Here is a 14613-nt window from a genome sequence, read left to right on the forward strand (position 1 = left end):
GCTTGCATACCCTGCTTGCATACCCTGCTTGCAACTATCATAATTTACTGCCAAAAAAGGGAGGGGGGTTGAAGGTACAGTTGAAGTTGGAAGTTTACATACACTTAGGTTAGAGTCATTAAAACTACAAAACTCATTTTTCAACCATTCAACCATTTAACAAACTAGTTTTGGCAAGTCGGTTAGTTCATCTACTTAGGACATCTGCATGAAACAAGTAATTTTCCCAACAATTGTTTACAGATTATTTCACTTATAAATCATTGTATCACAATTCCAGTGGGTCAAACGTTTACATACACAAAGTTGACTGCCTTTAAACAGCTTGTAAAATTCCAGAAAATGTCATGGCTTTAGAAGCTTCTGATTGGCTATTTGACATAATTTGAGTCAATTGGAGGTGTACCTGTGGATGTATTTCAAGGCCTACCTTCAAACTCAAGGCCTCTTTGCTTGACATCATGGGAAAAAATAAATAAATCAGCCAAGAAAATTGTAGACCTTCACAAGTCTGGTTCATCCTTGGGAGCAATTTCCAAGCGCCTGAGGGTACCACGTTCATCTGTACAAACAATAGTATGCAAGTATAAACACCATGGGACCACGCAGCCATCATACCGCTCAGGAAGGAGACGCGTTCTGTCTCCTAGAGATGAACGTACTTTGGTGCTAAATGTGCAAATCAATCCCAGAACAACAGCAAAGGACCTTGTGAAGATGCTGGAGGAAACAGGTATAAATGCATCTATATCCACAGTAAAACGAGTCCTATATCAACATAACCAGAAAGGCCTCTCAACAAGAAAGAAACCACTGCTCCAAAACCGTGAAGTATGGGAGTGGCAGCATCATGTTGTGGGGGTGCTTTGCTGCAGGAGGGACTGGTGCACATCACAAAATAGATCAGATTCATGAGGGAGGAAAATTATGTGGATATATTGAAGCAACATCTCAAGACAATAAAGCTTGGTCGCAAATGGGTCTTCCAAATGGACAATGACCCCCAAGCATACTTCCAAAGTTGTGGCAAAATGGCTTAAGGACAACAAAGTCAAGGTATTGGAGTGGCCATCACAAAGCCCTGACCACAATCCTATAGAACACTTGTGGGCAGAACTGAAAAAGTGTGTGTGAACAAGGAGGCCTACAAACCTGACTCAGTTACACCAGCTCTGTCAGGATGAATGGGCCAAAATTCACCCGACTTATTGTGGGAAGCTTGTGGAAGGCTACCGGAAACGATTGACCCAAGTTAATCAATTTAAATGCTACCAAATAATAATTGAGTGTATGTAAACTTCTGACGCACTGTGAATGTGATGAAATAAATAAAAGCCGAAATAAATCACTCTATTGTTATTCTGATATTTCACATTCTTAAAATAAAGTGGTGATACTAACTGACCTAACACAGTGAATTTTTACTAGGATTAAATGTCAGGAATTGTGTAAAACTGATTTGAAATGTATTTGGCTAAGGTGTATGTAAACTTCCGACTTCAACCGTATATGTCACGTTCTGTCCATCGTTCGTATGTGTTTTCCTTGTTTTAGTGTTGGTCAGGACGTGAGCTGGGTGGGCATTCTATGTTGTGTGTCTGGTTTGTCTATTTCTATGTTTGGCCTGATATGGTTCTCAATCAGAGGCAGGTGTTAGTCATTGTCTCTGATTGGGAACCATATTTAGGTAGCCTGTTTTGTGTTGGGTTTTGTGGGTGATTGTTCCTGTCTCTGTGTTTGCACCAGATAGGACTGTTTAGGTTTTCACTTTTCTTGTTTTGTATAGTCTGTTCATGTATAGTCGTCTTTATTAAAAACATGAATAACCACCCCGCTTGCATTTTGGTCCGCCTCTCTTTCACCAGAAGAAAACCCTTACAGTATATGCGTTATCTGGTCATAACGCTTGCAGAGTTGGTGAATGGTAACTTGAATGGTAGCTTTCTGAGCAGAGAAGATCTCGTCATATTCATTGTCTCCTCTGCCCAGATACTGGCTCAGCTCAAACCCTAACTAAACTTAGTTTGAGTGTTCGCTAATGTTCTGAGAATGTTCCCGGTTTGCTGAATGATTTATTCCTAATTTTGCACTAGCAGTTTCCTTGGATATGGATGACAGATCAAGGGGAGAGGATGCATTTACATCTTTTCAGAAGTTGTCTGTTTTGTCTATGCTAATTAGATTGTGTTTGGGAAAGACAGTCACTGTTGTGTGTATAGTAATACCACTACACATTTAAGGAATGAGAGATTTTATGAACACTAGAGATTCAGAGAAACATTATTAGGGAACCACTTTCTCTGCGATACTGCAGTGCCCTCTGCTGTCTAATGCCTAAACTTCTCTGAATCTGCAAGATAAATTCCCAGTGAGTATGCATTTTTGCTCCAACTAATAATTTAATTAAATGTGCATTCCCATGAACAAAATGGTTAAAAAAAAAAATCTGACAATTTTTCATAGTATGCTATAGATATTATTTATGTTTTATTTATATTCTAAATGAAAAAACAACATTAAAATGTCTTAGCAATATTTCCTCATTTACAGAGGGTTGGGTTTGAAATAACATATTTAATGAATACAAAACTATAACAAAAGAACAAAGCAACAGTTAAAACATGACATACCATTAAAATATCCCTACAAAGAGAGAAACGTATGTCCTCTCATAATACACCACAATGTCATGAAGCATCACAGCTTCCTGTTAATGTGAGAAGTGCATTGACATACACTTTCACATTTGCAGCACATGTACACATTTGGAAGTGATTTCTTCTGGTAAGATGACAGATGGACCCTAACTGTGGTCCCAGTCCTCCTTGCTCCTTAATCTTTCCATGTCTGGGTGTTTTGTGAAGGTGAGAGCAGTGCCGGTGAAGAAATGTCCTCTGTGTCTTCCACTATTGTATGAACTAAATAACACCAAAAGTGCTCATGTTACTAAACACCTTCAGTGGAGAATCAGTGGAATTGCAAAACATAAAAGTCAAGGAGCTCTACGCATGGTTCTCATTGACTATAATTCTTAAAAAGTGCATGTTTAGGATGATCTAAATAAACTAGGCAAACAATATCACGTTGGCAGTAGGCCAAATAACAAATTATATCTTAGAATATTACTGCTCATAAGATTAACAATATTTGGCAGATATTTAAAATAGTATTTTCTGTTTGTTGGACAATATCTCATGGACATGAAATTATAATTAACCTTTGGGCATAAAAATGATTTAAAAAACCTTCATAAACCATTGCACAAAACAAGCTTTCAAAATCTCTGTTACCAGTCCCATTGTATTTAATGAGAAAATAATGTACCTCTTTCTTTGCTATCTACACGTTACAAACAGTATGACCCCACCCATTTGTGTCAACTCAACATTTTCTTAAAAACAGTTTATGAAGGTTTATATCTGTATGTATTTTTTAAATTTTTATAAACATCAACATTAATCTGTTGAGTTGGCGATGTGATGATGTCAAACTGGCCTCAGCTTCCAGTGTGATTAGAGGACTGAATCACTCAGCGTAGACTCCAGCTTGCGGCTTGAGGCCTGACTGCAGGAAGGCCCCGTGGCCCCCTAGGGCTTGGGACAGCAGTCTGTGGCTGTGTGGGGGCATGCAGCCGTGGCCAGGGAACGGCCCTGGCATGGCCTTACTAGACCCTGAGGGTTTGGGTTTGGGAGCTGGGTAGTACCCCTCCAGGTTATCATAGTGAGAGGGCATGGCCTTCGTGCTCTGAGTTCTCCTGTGGGGCTGGGTGGAAAAGGGCCCAGGGTGATCTGGTTCCACAGGTGATTTGACATGGTGGTAGTATCGAGGCTCTTTGATGCTCTGTGATCGTTGTCTCCTGGGGATGCTTGGTTTTAATCGGGCAGAGTAGTTATTAGCAGCATTACCCATCATTACTTTGTCCTGGTCACAAACTCTATTAGGACCACCCTCACCCTGCTCCACGTTCGTAACATCTAGGAGCATGGGGACGTTGCAATGCTGTGGTTGATGTCGTTGAGAGGTGCCCTGCTTGGACTGGGTTCTCCTGGAGACACTCTCTCTCCTGGGAGGGACTGGTTCCTCACCTGGCCAATGACCCCTCTGGTGCCTGATGTAATCACTAGGGTCTGAAAGCTGCTGGCCAGGGGAGATTGGAGACATGGCAGGTACTTCACGTTGGCTGTCCACTCTGTCGATGGCCAGCAGGCAGGCATTACCTGGGTCTGACCTGCTTCTGGTGTGACTGATATCTCTGCCCCTGATGTCACTCTGTGGGACGGGACGATCCAGGTTCTCATAAGGAGACATGATAGGGCCCTGGGTCCTCTGCCTGGCTCTATTCTCTTGTCTGATTGGATGATAGACTAGTCTGTCACAACCCTCTGGGTGGTCCCAGGACTCGTAAATGACTCGCTCTAGATCCCTACTCTCCAAGAAGAGTTCTCTTTTTGCAGGTGGGATGTTGTTTGAAGGGCGATAGTGGTAGCCAGGATGTCCACTATCCCTAGTAGAGCGCATGGTGTATGACTGACTGTGTCGGATACGGCTCGTCCTATAAGGGTCCACATAGTAGTAAGACTCCTCTAGAGGCGCTGCGTCTGAATAGGAGCTGTAGCGGTACTGAACGCGTCCATTCTCAAAGTACGGCTGCAGGGGTTGGACACCTGACTGGACTAGCCTCTGGCACTCCTTTTCTTGGACAGCTGGACGTTGGACATAGAACAGGATGTCTGGGGGTAGGACTTCAGTTTCTGCCGGTTGAACACAACTAGGTTGCTGGGCATGGAAGGAGCGTGCCCTGCGGATGACCGGGTACCCCGGGGCTCTCTCCTCAGTCCTCTGCCATTGTCCCCTGGATCTGTGGTGGCCGCTGGAGCTGTGCTCCTCCCTGGGTTGGGGTTGACCTCTGTACTGGGGGGAGGAAGATGGGTGGTGCCGGAGGCCTAAAGTGCTGTAGCAGCTGTCAGACGTGGGTTTGTACATGCTTTTGGGCCCTGCCAGGTGGGGAGGGAGACAGCCAGGCCGAAGATGGTGAGGTCCAGATACCTGTCCTGCTGGATTGACCCGATGATGTCTGTACACATCTTCAGCCTCCCTCATAGCTCTCTCTTCATCAGAGCTGTACTGATGGACTAAGGACGGCAGAGGAGGACATGAAGGGATCTCCTCCACAGACCCTGGCATGGACGCCTCAGCCAGAACAGTCCGATAGTTATAGGCATTGACAGAGTCAGTGTTAGCGAGGACAGCGGCGGCTAACGGGCTCTGAATGGAGCAGACTGATTGAAAGGGAGGGGAGACCCTACCACTGTGATACAAGGAGGAAACCGTCTGAGGGTGAACAGGTCTCACAGCTCCCAGGGGCCTGTCTCTCCCTCCTCTCTGGTCCCTCACCTCTGTGCTGCCTTGCAGTAGAGCTCCAGCTTCTAAGGGACTGACAGTGGGAGTGAAGTTACTCATAGCCACTTGTCCCTCAGGGGCCTGTTTTCTCGCATGGCTAGTGAAACGGCCACAAGGACTCTCAACTGATGTACCAGCCAAGGGTAAGAGGGGGGATAGAGAAGAGACCTTGAGGTCGCCGTAATCCTTAGAGCAGGGTTGGAGGTGGAGAACAGAGGGCCGTGGGGGTCTGTCCAGGGGATGGGGGGTGTCCTGTCTCTGGAGAGGGTAGGGGGGCTGGGTGCTCCTCCTCTGTGAGGTCAGAGTGGCCTTCTGGGCAGACTCAGCCAGGGCCAGGGCCAGCCTGCGGGCAGCCATCGTCAACGGAGGGTGAGGAGGGAGGACAGACACTGAATTCACAAGCCTATCTGTTCCTGGGGAGGCATAAGACAAACAATGCTGCTACAGTATGACAGGACAAACAACGCTGTGATCAGACATGAGGGGACAACACATAGAATAATACCATAAGAACTTCAGCTAACAACGGAACACAATAAGAACTGTACACATTAGTGATAAACTGTAGATTTAAAAAGGCTTTACAAATAAAATGAACAAAAATGTAATTTGTTTTTAATGTGCCACTGACCTGGATCCTGAGGGTTTTGTGAAGCCAGGCTGTCTGTGAAAGTTGATGTGAAGCTTGGAGGGCTGGAGAGTCGGCAGGGAGCCCTGGCCTCACTCCCCTCCTCACTCACTAGTTGGGCCTCACACAGATCCAGAGGTGGAGGGGAGGAGGACTCACCACCCTGGGTGTCTGAGACACAGCGTGGGGCAGAGATACACACAGTGTGCACATCTGGGGACGTAGAGGACCTCCGTCTGAGTTTGGGGGAGACGACCTGAGCAACTTTCTTTTTCTCCCCTCTTTTCCTATGGACTGGGGTGATGTCAGGGGACTGGGAGTTACTGAGGACTTTGAGGGAAGAAGAGATGGGCTCTGATTCACTGGAACCCCTGACATTCTTCCTCCAGTTGACGCTTGCTTTGCGTTGAGGAGCGGATTTAGCTGTTGGTGGGCTCAGTGGGCTGCACTGGAAGGACATGGGGTCAAAGTCCAGAAAGGCCATGCCAGGGGCTGGAAGACAGAGGTCAAGGTCATCCTCCTGATGTGGAGAGGACACACCAGCTGGGTCATAGACAGGACCATCAGCACCATTATGGCCCTCCTTGGCCTGTTTGTGGTAGCGGTCGCCTTTGTCCCTGGCATCACACAGGTCATCCCTGAATGTGGTGGAGAGGGCATCGCTGGTAGAGCGTGGTCTAGGGGGGCGGTACATCTGGGGCTCCCCTAGAACAAATAGACAAATAGTATGCATTACTGTTCAGAGGCAGACTTAAGCAGACAACATAAAAATAAACGTAACAAACAAATTATTACTCTACAAATTTGTTTATCAAGTATTATGAAACACGGGTACTGACAGGATTGAAAGTGTGACTGGGGGCATGTTTACCTTCCACATTGTGCAAAGAGGTGAGAGATTCTTCACTTTTGGTGGAGCGCAGTGTCCCACTGTCACCTCTTCCACCTGAATAATATGGAAGTACAAACTGAAGTTGAAAATATAATTCTTTAAAAAAAAAATGACTTAGTCACAACATCCAAGTGGAAAAAAACACCCATACATTTAACCACAGAGACATGACTGGGAGGTATTTTATAACATGGCTGTGAAGAAAGTCCTTATGGTTGTTTACAGTACTGGATGGTGACAGTGTAGTGCTGGTTGAGGCCTGACCTGGCAGCGCGATGCTCTTTATCTCATTGGGTTCGCTGGGGTGACGCTTCAGCTTGCGTTTGGAAGTCATGGAGGAGGACTTGCCCAGGTGGAAGAATGAACGCCAGCTTCCCACTGGGGACTTCTTCACCTTCCCAGGAGCCCTCTTACTATAACACAACATGCCCCGTGACTAAAGCGGAATGTACAGGGTGATCAGAGACATACAGTACCAGTCAAATGTTTGGACACCCCTACTCATTCCAGGGTATACTTTAATTTGACTATTTTCTACAACAAAACTACGAAATCACATATATGGAATCATGTAGTAACCAAAAAAATGTGTTAAAAAAATCTTAATATGTTATATTTGAGATTCTTCAAAGTAGCCATCCTTTGCCTTGATGACAGCATTGCACTCTTAGCATTCTCTCAACCAGCTTCACCTGGAATGCTTTTCTAACAGTTTTGAAGGAGTTCCCACATATACTGAGCATTTGTTGGCTGCTTTTCCTTCACTCTGTGGTCCAACTCATCTCAACTGGGTTGAGGTCAGGTGATTGTGGAAGCCAGATCATCTGATACAGCATTCAATCAGTCTCCTTGGTCAAATAGCCCTTACACAGCCTGGAAGTGTGTTTTGGGTCATTGCCCTGTTGAAAAATAAATGATTGTCCCACTAAGCGCAAACCAAATGGGATTGTGTATGGCTGCAGAATGCTGTGGTAGCCATGCTGGTAAAGTGTGCCTTGAATTCTAAATAAATCACTGACAGTGTCACCAGCAAAGCACCCCCACACCATCACACCTCCATGCTTCACGGTGGGAACCACACTCTGCATCTCACAAAGCCACAGCGGTTAGAACCAATAATCTGAAATTTGGACTCAGACCAAATGATTTCCACCAGTCTAATGTCTGTTACACGTGTTTCTTGGCCCAAGCAAGTCTCTTCTTATTATTGGTGTCCTTTAGTAGTGGTTTCTTTGCAGCAATTCAACCATGAAGGCCTGATTCACGCAGTCTCCTCTGAACAGTTCATGTTGAGATGTGTCTGTTACTTGAACTCTGAAACATTTATTTGGGCTGCAATTTCATTGATCATCAAGGCAAATGGTGGCCACTTTGAAGAATCTCAAATATATTTATATTTTTTGATTATTGGTTAACACTGTTTTGGTTATTACATGATTCCATATGTGTTATTTCATAGTTATAGTTATTCTACAATACAGAAAATAGTAAAAATTAAGATAACCCTGGAATGAGTAGTCCAAACTTTTGACTGGTACTGTACATGGTTTATACAACTACAACGTACTGTAGGCTACTAGTTTCTAGAAGAACCAACAACAACCTACCTCTCAGTGGGGAGCTCAATGACTGTGTGGAACTTGCCCATCAGTGCCCCGGGTCCCTCCCCCACCTCGATGTACTCGCTGTGGGACAGAATTGGAGTAGTAACAGGGGAGCCCAGCTGGGCCTGGGTACGCGCCTGGGCTTCCTCCAGAGACAGGAGCTTAGTGGAGGGAGAGCACACCAGCAGAGACTTGGGCCTCGATAGGGTACTGGTACCTGGAAGCAAAGGGAGCAATGTTTTTGAACTTCACATAATGTCCTCACAACTTCCCTATAATGACTGCCTAAGTCAGGGTAATGCTGTACCTGTGCTCTCCCGGATGAGGGCGTTGAGTTTGGGGCTGAAGAGTGCCTCTGTGTTGTTCAGTATGAACTCCACCACCACTGACTGGATACGCACCTCCATGAAGGCTGCTGTTCCACTAAAACAGGCCGACTCAATCTGCTTGGATCTGGAACACAGTTATATCCTATTCAACTTCATGGCCAGTCATAACCAGTTACAAAACAGTGTATATTCGCAGTAAATACTAATGACAGTGTTGGTTGTTGGAATGTTACAATATACCTAAGCAGGTTGGGAGCCCAGACGATGGCCAGGTTCTTGGTGTGCATGTTGGTAATAGGGCTGAAGGTGGCTAGTTGGGACAAATGTCTCATGAGGAATTCCAGAGTCCTACAACACAGACCAGAGAGTATTACAGATCAGGTAGAACACAGACATGTGGAATACACCCTTCTTTACTGTCAGCTTACAATACCAAGTCATTGACTGGTCAATGCTCTCTGTTAGCCAACAGATGGCGCTTTAGCACCTACAGTTCAGTGGTGACTTTATATACCGTTGTAGTGAATACAGAAGATGCAGTATTGCAGAAGCCATTTGGGTTTGCTGTGAGTTCTCCAACTGACCTGTAGTGAGGAGGAGGAAGCTGCTGGATGACGTTATGGATCTTCACCAGCCTCTCCTCATCAGTAGCTGCAGACACAGCCTCCTGTGGAGGGAGGGAACACGAGAGGTCCACACAGAGAGAGCCTCATAACTAGGCCAGCAGGAGCATTCTGTCCTTAACTGTTGTTTCCCCCGTTTACAGTAATCTTCAATACACCCCACTGTGCTAAAATGATTTTTTTCTGATTAAGAATTCTACCCCTTATGTATTAATACAGTATGTCCCTTGGTTTATTACAAGATGACTATATTATTAAGAATATCTCCTACACTATTTTTTCCCCAATCAGCCCCCCATCTCTCCCCTAAGTACCACTCCCAATCCAGTATTCTGCTACTTACTGAGAATCTCTCATAGAGCTGGTAGGTGAGCAGAGGGTTGGGCAGCTCTCTGAAGTACAGTTTACACAGAGACCCTACGGAGTGGATATCCTGCTTGAAGACATCTCTACTGAGGTCTGGTATCTGCTCCGAGTCAAACTCATGTCTGGGGAAACAGAGAAGACACTGGTTAACGCTCAACATCAGACCATCACGTATGGTCAACACGTTAAAAGTCTGTAAGCAGTACTGACATGATGATTGAATCTCAATCTTTTCAAAGATGTTGTACATTATGTAATGCTAAGTGAAGCAAGGGTTTACCTCAGTTTCTGGATGTTGGAGGAGATCCCAGAGAGTCTGTACATCCCATCCACGACACCATGTCTCTCAATGAACTCAGTACAGCATTTGATCACCTGGGGGACTGGAGAAAGGGCCGTCAACACAGTAACATCCAAAAGATTTGAACAACAAAGACTGAGAAGACTACCATTCTCTATACTGTGCTAACTATAGAGAGATACGGCTGCTGGGAGACTGACCACCGTGTCCAGAGTTGAGGAGGTGCTCCCCCAGGTCACAGCCAAACACCCTCTCCCTGAGGATCCCACGCTGCCTCAGCCTCTGGGGAGGTGGACGGGACTTCATGAAGCTCCTCAGGAATGTCACCAGCTTTCCGTGCTTCTTACAAACTGAAGGACAAAATCTGAATGAATCTAATGTAGTTTTGGGTTGTAAATAAAACAATAACTGTTCATTTGAAACCCAGTGGATAACACTTGAAAGTATGAATAAAAACACTTAAACCCAAAGTGGTCCTCTCTTCAGAGTCAACCCATATAACACTTACACACACATACAGTGCATTCGGAAAGTATTCAGACCCCTTCACTTTTTCCACATTTTGTTATGTTACAGCCTTTTTCTAAAATTGATTTCATTGCCCCCCTCAATCTACACACAAAACCCCATAATGACAAAGCAAAAAAAGATGTAGACACACCTACTCATTCAAGGATTTGTCTTTATTTATACTATTTTCTACATTGTAGAATAATAGTGAAGACATTAAAAACGATGAAATAAAACATATGAGTTCAATCTGGTTCCATCAGACCAGATAATCTTGTTTCTCATGGTCAGAGTCTTTAGGTGCCTTTTGGCAAACTCCAAGCTGGCTGTCACTCCTTTTACTGAAGTGTAGCTCACTCTACCATAAAGGTCTGATTGGAAGAGTGCTGCAGAGATGGGATAACCTTCCAGAAGGACAACCATCTCCACAGAGGAACTCTGGAGCTCTGTCAGAGTGACCATCGGGTTCTTGGTCACCCCCCTGACCAAGGCCCTTCTCTCCCGATTGCTCAGTTTGGCCGTGCGGCCAGCTCTAGGAATTATTAGTGGTTCTAAACTTCTTCCATTTAAGAATGATGGAGGTCACTTTGTTCTCGGGGCCTTGAATGCTGCAGACATGTTTTGGTTCCCTTCCCCAGATCTGTGCCATGACACAGTCCTGTCTCGGAGCTCTACGGAGAATTCCTTCGACCTCATGGCTTGGTTTCTGATCTGACATGAACTGTCAACTGTGAGACCTTACATAGACAGGTGTGTGACTTTCCAAATCATGTCCAATCAATTGATTTTACCACAGTTGGACTCAGTTGTAGAAACATCAAGGATGATGGATACAGGATGCACCCGAGTCTCATAGCAAAAGGTCTGAATACTTATGTAAATAAGGTATCATTTAAAAAAAAAAAAACATTTAAAAAAAATACATGTTTTCACTTTGTCATTATGGGGTATTGTGTGTAGGTTGATGAGGAAAACATTTAATTTAATCCATTTTAGAATAAGACTAATGTAACAAAATGTGGAAAAAGTGAAGGTCTGAACACTTCCCAAATGCCCTGTATGTACACACACACACACACACACACACACACACACACACACACACACACACACACACACACACACACCTCATTGATTCAGACACGCTTTAAGAGTCACATCCAGTCAGTTATACATGCATCATGGAGAAGAGGGAGAACAACGTATTGTTGCTGTAAAACAGGCCACAGTACCTGGTTTTGGCACAGAGCTGGACACGCAGGGGGGAACCCTGTCACTGATCAGCTCCACACAGTCACAGGGGAAGAAGCCAACCTGCACAGAGAGAAACAGAAGGAGGAATTGTAACTCTCCCGCGCTGTTTATGCACCAGATACAATCTAAGGAAGAGTAAGTGATAGTAACCTCCATGTACAGTAGGGTGTGGGATGCAGAAAATGGGTCACTATTATGAAGGGACAGACAAAGCTGTTTATGTCAGACTTATTTGAGGGGTTTTACCTGAAAACCATGTTTCCCTCTCCACCAGCCAGTGTCCTCTTTAGGAGGCATGTCAATAACTGACACAATGTCCCCTACCTAGAACAGGGACGACGCAGAAAAGACAGAGAGCATAGTAGTTTGAGTGGGTTTAAAAACATCAACAACCACGGCAGAATGTATACAAATACCCTAGTGAATGTATCCCCATATCATCCCACTGTTCCCTAAACCTCTCCCCTTTACTGTCCTATCATAAGATGCCCAGACGGGTCACCTCAAAGGTCAGCTCGTCTGTGGCCTGGGCAATGTAGCGTTTGATGACGTGGGCCGCGGCGATGGCAGGAACATTGATGGAGGACTCCTCAGCTACCAGCATGTGGTTGCCCTTGTTATCAATCTGAGAGACAAAAACACAGGCTGATGGAGTACAAAATGACATAACGGAGTTTAGCAAAGAAAGCAAATGGATCTATTACTATCTATGGAAAATGTCATTCTGCAAGAAGTCTAATTGAATAAAGAGAAACATGAGTAGCTCACCTCCATCCATGTCAGCACTGGACCACAGTTGATCTTGTTGTCAGCAATGGCTGAGAGACGGGACAGGTAGGCCGCCAACATCTTGGTTATTTCCTGAGGAGAATAGAGCCGGCGGGAATGAGTTAAGTTGAATGCAAAGCCAGGGGAGATACCTGATGTAATGTAACTATGACTGTGGAAGTGTCCCTAATGGCACTCGATTCCCTAATTAGTCCACTAGTTTCCTGTGCACTGTTCAAAAGTAGTACACTATTTAGGGAATGGGGTGTCATTTGGGATTACAACCGGTCTCATTCACAGCAGATAGTATAATATTGCCAGTCGTAAGATTAAGTCCTGTTGACTGACCTCTACCTCTACTGTGTCCTTCAGAGAGTCAATGCGGGGCAGCTCAGTGAGTTTAGAAAAGCGTCTGTCATAGATACAAAGGTGGAGGTGTTTGTCCAGCACACGGAAGTCTTCATAGGAGCGCTTCACCAGCCAGCTCAGACTCTGAGACACAAACAGAGACAGTGAGCCTGAAATGAGTGAAGGAATCTAGGATAAAGCTACTGTACAAAGGCACAAAATGGATTATCCCAGCCTGTCTCAAACCTCTCCTCCTGGACCCGTAGACATTCCATGTATTTGATCTAGTGCAGCGCTAGCAAACCTTGTTTAACTAATCATCAAGCCCTCGACTACTTGAATCAGGTGTGCTAGTTCATGGCTACAACTAAATTGTGAAACGTCTGGGTCCCAAGGAGAGAGTTGAGAAGCACTGGATTATCCTATCCCCTTAGATATGAGTATCACGCTTCAGATAATATGTTCTATGGGTCAGAAACTAGGGCCTAGCCCTCAAGCTCCATTATACCTGGCAGCAGATCTGAACCACGAAGAGTGGCTCCTTGGAGTCCAGACCAGCCTTCTTCCCCTCAGTCTGCTCCTCTGCAAAGGACAGCTGCAGGGGAATGGGTACAGAGAGATTTAAATAGTGAGGGACACCACACTCTAAATAATGCAGGAGTTTAATACAGCAACCTCTTTCTGTTTCTGTACTAGTGTGAAAGTAAAACACACACCAAATGCATGTTCGGTCACTTAGCTCACTCTCCAAACTCTATCAGTAATGGACATTAGAGCCAACTGGGTAACACTATCATGGTTAGAAATGGGTTAGTTTGTCATGACCAGAAACATCTCAAATCTAATTGTATTATCTACATAATATATCAAAAAGAAGAGGCCCCTTTAAAAAATGTGTTGAGGTCCTTTGGACTTGAGAGCTGCTGACTTCATGTACAATAAGAAAGAACTCTTAACTTCACTAGGGTAGGGGACAGCATTCGGAATTTTGGATGAAAAGCATGCCCAAATGAAACTGCCTGCTACTCAGGCCCAGGATCTAGGATATGCATATAATTAGTAGATTTGGATAGAAAACACTCTAAAACTGTTAAAATAATGTCTGTGAGTCTAACAGAACTGATATAGCAGGGGAAAACCTAAGGAAAATCCAACCAGGAAGTACTATTATTTTGAAAGGCTGTTTTTCCATTGAAAGCCTATCCACCATACAAAGACTTAGGACCCAGTTCACGAGATCTATGGCTTCCTCTAGATGTTCCCAGTCTTTAGGCATTGTTTCAGGCTTTTACTCTGAAAAATGAGGGAGATACAGCACTTTCAATGAGAGGTTAGTGGAAATTTCCAGCAATGAGTCCTGCGCGTGACTGGGAACACGCCTTTCTTGTTTCTCCTTTTCTATTGACAAAGCTTTTGTCCGGTTGAAATATTATTGAATATTTATGACAAAAACAACCTGATGGTTGATTTTAAACATCGTTTGACATGTTTATACTAACTTTTATTGTACTTTTTTTACTTTTCTTCTTGATGTTGATAGCGAGCATTGCGCCTTTGGATTTCTGAACTAAACGCACTAAAGAGGGACAT

The 14613-nt window shown here is 44.6% G+C and overlaps 1 protein-coding gene across 4 annotated transcripts in view; it reads right to left on the reverse strand.

The window, feature by feature from the left end:
* Window positions 1-2453: 2453 nt before the first annotated feature.
* The window catches only part of LOC118370874 (rho GTPase-activating protein 32-like), a 32695-nt gene continuing 20535 nt past the window's right edge, over window positions 2454-14613 (reverse strand). For 2 of the 4 annotated variants that reach the window (XM_035756084.2, XM_052467649.1), the window contains 17 exons: window positions 13532-13618; window positions 13024-13167; window positions 12676-12768; window positions 12410-12532; window positions 12154-12231; window positions 11886-11967; window positions 10344-10493; window positions 10123-10225; window positions 9820-9964; window positions 9438-9520; window positions 9094-9201; window positions 8832-8977; window positions 8528-8741; window positions 7185-7333; window positions 6900-6974; window positions 6032-6733; window positions 2454-5813 (listed from right to left, as the gene is read on the reverse strand). In XM_035756084.2, the coding sequence (XP_035611977.1) occupies window positions 3526-5813; window positions 6032-6733; window positions 6900-6974; window positions 7185-7333; window positions 8528-8741; window positions 8832-8977; window positions 9094-9201; window positions 9438-9520; window positions 9820-9964; window positions 10123-10225; window positions 10344-10493; window positions 11886-11967; window positions 12154-12231; window positions 12410-12532; window positions 12676-12768; window positions 13024-13167; window positions 13532-13618 (4770 nt within the window). In that variant the 3' untranslated portion in view covers window positions 2454-3525. Of the gene's footprint in view, window positions 5867-6031; window positions 6734-6899; window positions 6975-7184; window positions 7334-8527; window positions 8742-8831; window positions 8978-9093; window positions 9202-9437; window positions 9521-9819; window positions 9965-10122; window positions 10226-10343; window positions 10494-11885; window positions 11968-12153; window positions 12232-12409; window positions 12533-12675; window positions 12769-13023; window positions 13168-13531; window positions 13619-14613 lie in introns of all 4 variants that reach the window. The other 2 variants (XM_035756087.2, XM_035756088.2) reach the window with 2 other exon arrangements.

This window comes from Oncorhynchus keta, chromosome 18, assembly GCF_023373465.1.
Source record: "Oncorhynchus keta strain PuntledgeMale-10-30-2019 chromosome 18, Oket_V2, whole genome shotgun sequence".
Classification (NCBI taxonomy): Eukaryota; Metazoa; Chordata; class Actinopteri; order Salmoniformes; family Salmonidae; genus Oncorhynchus; species Oncorhynchus keta.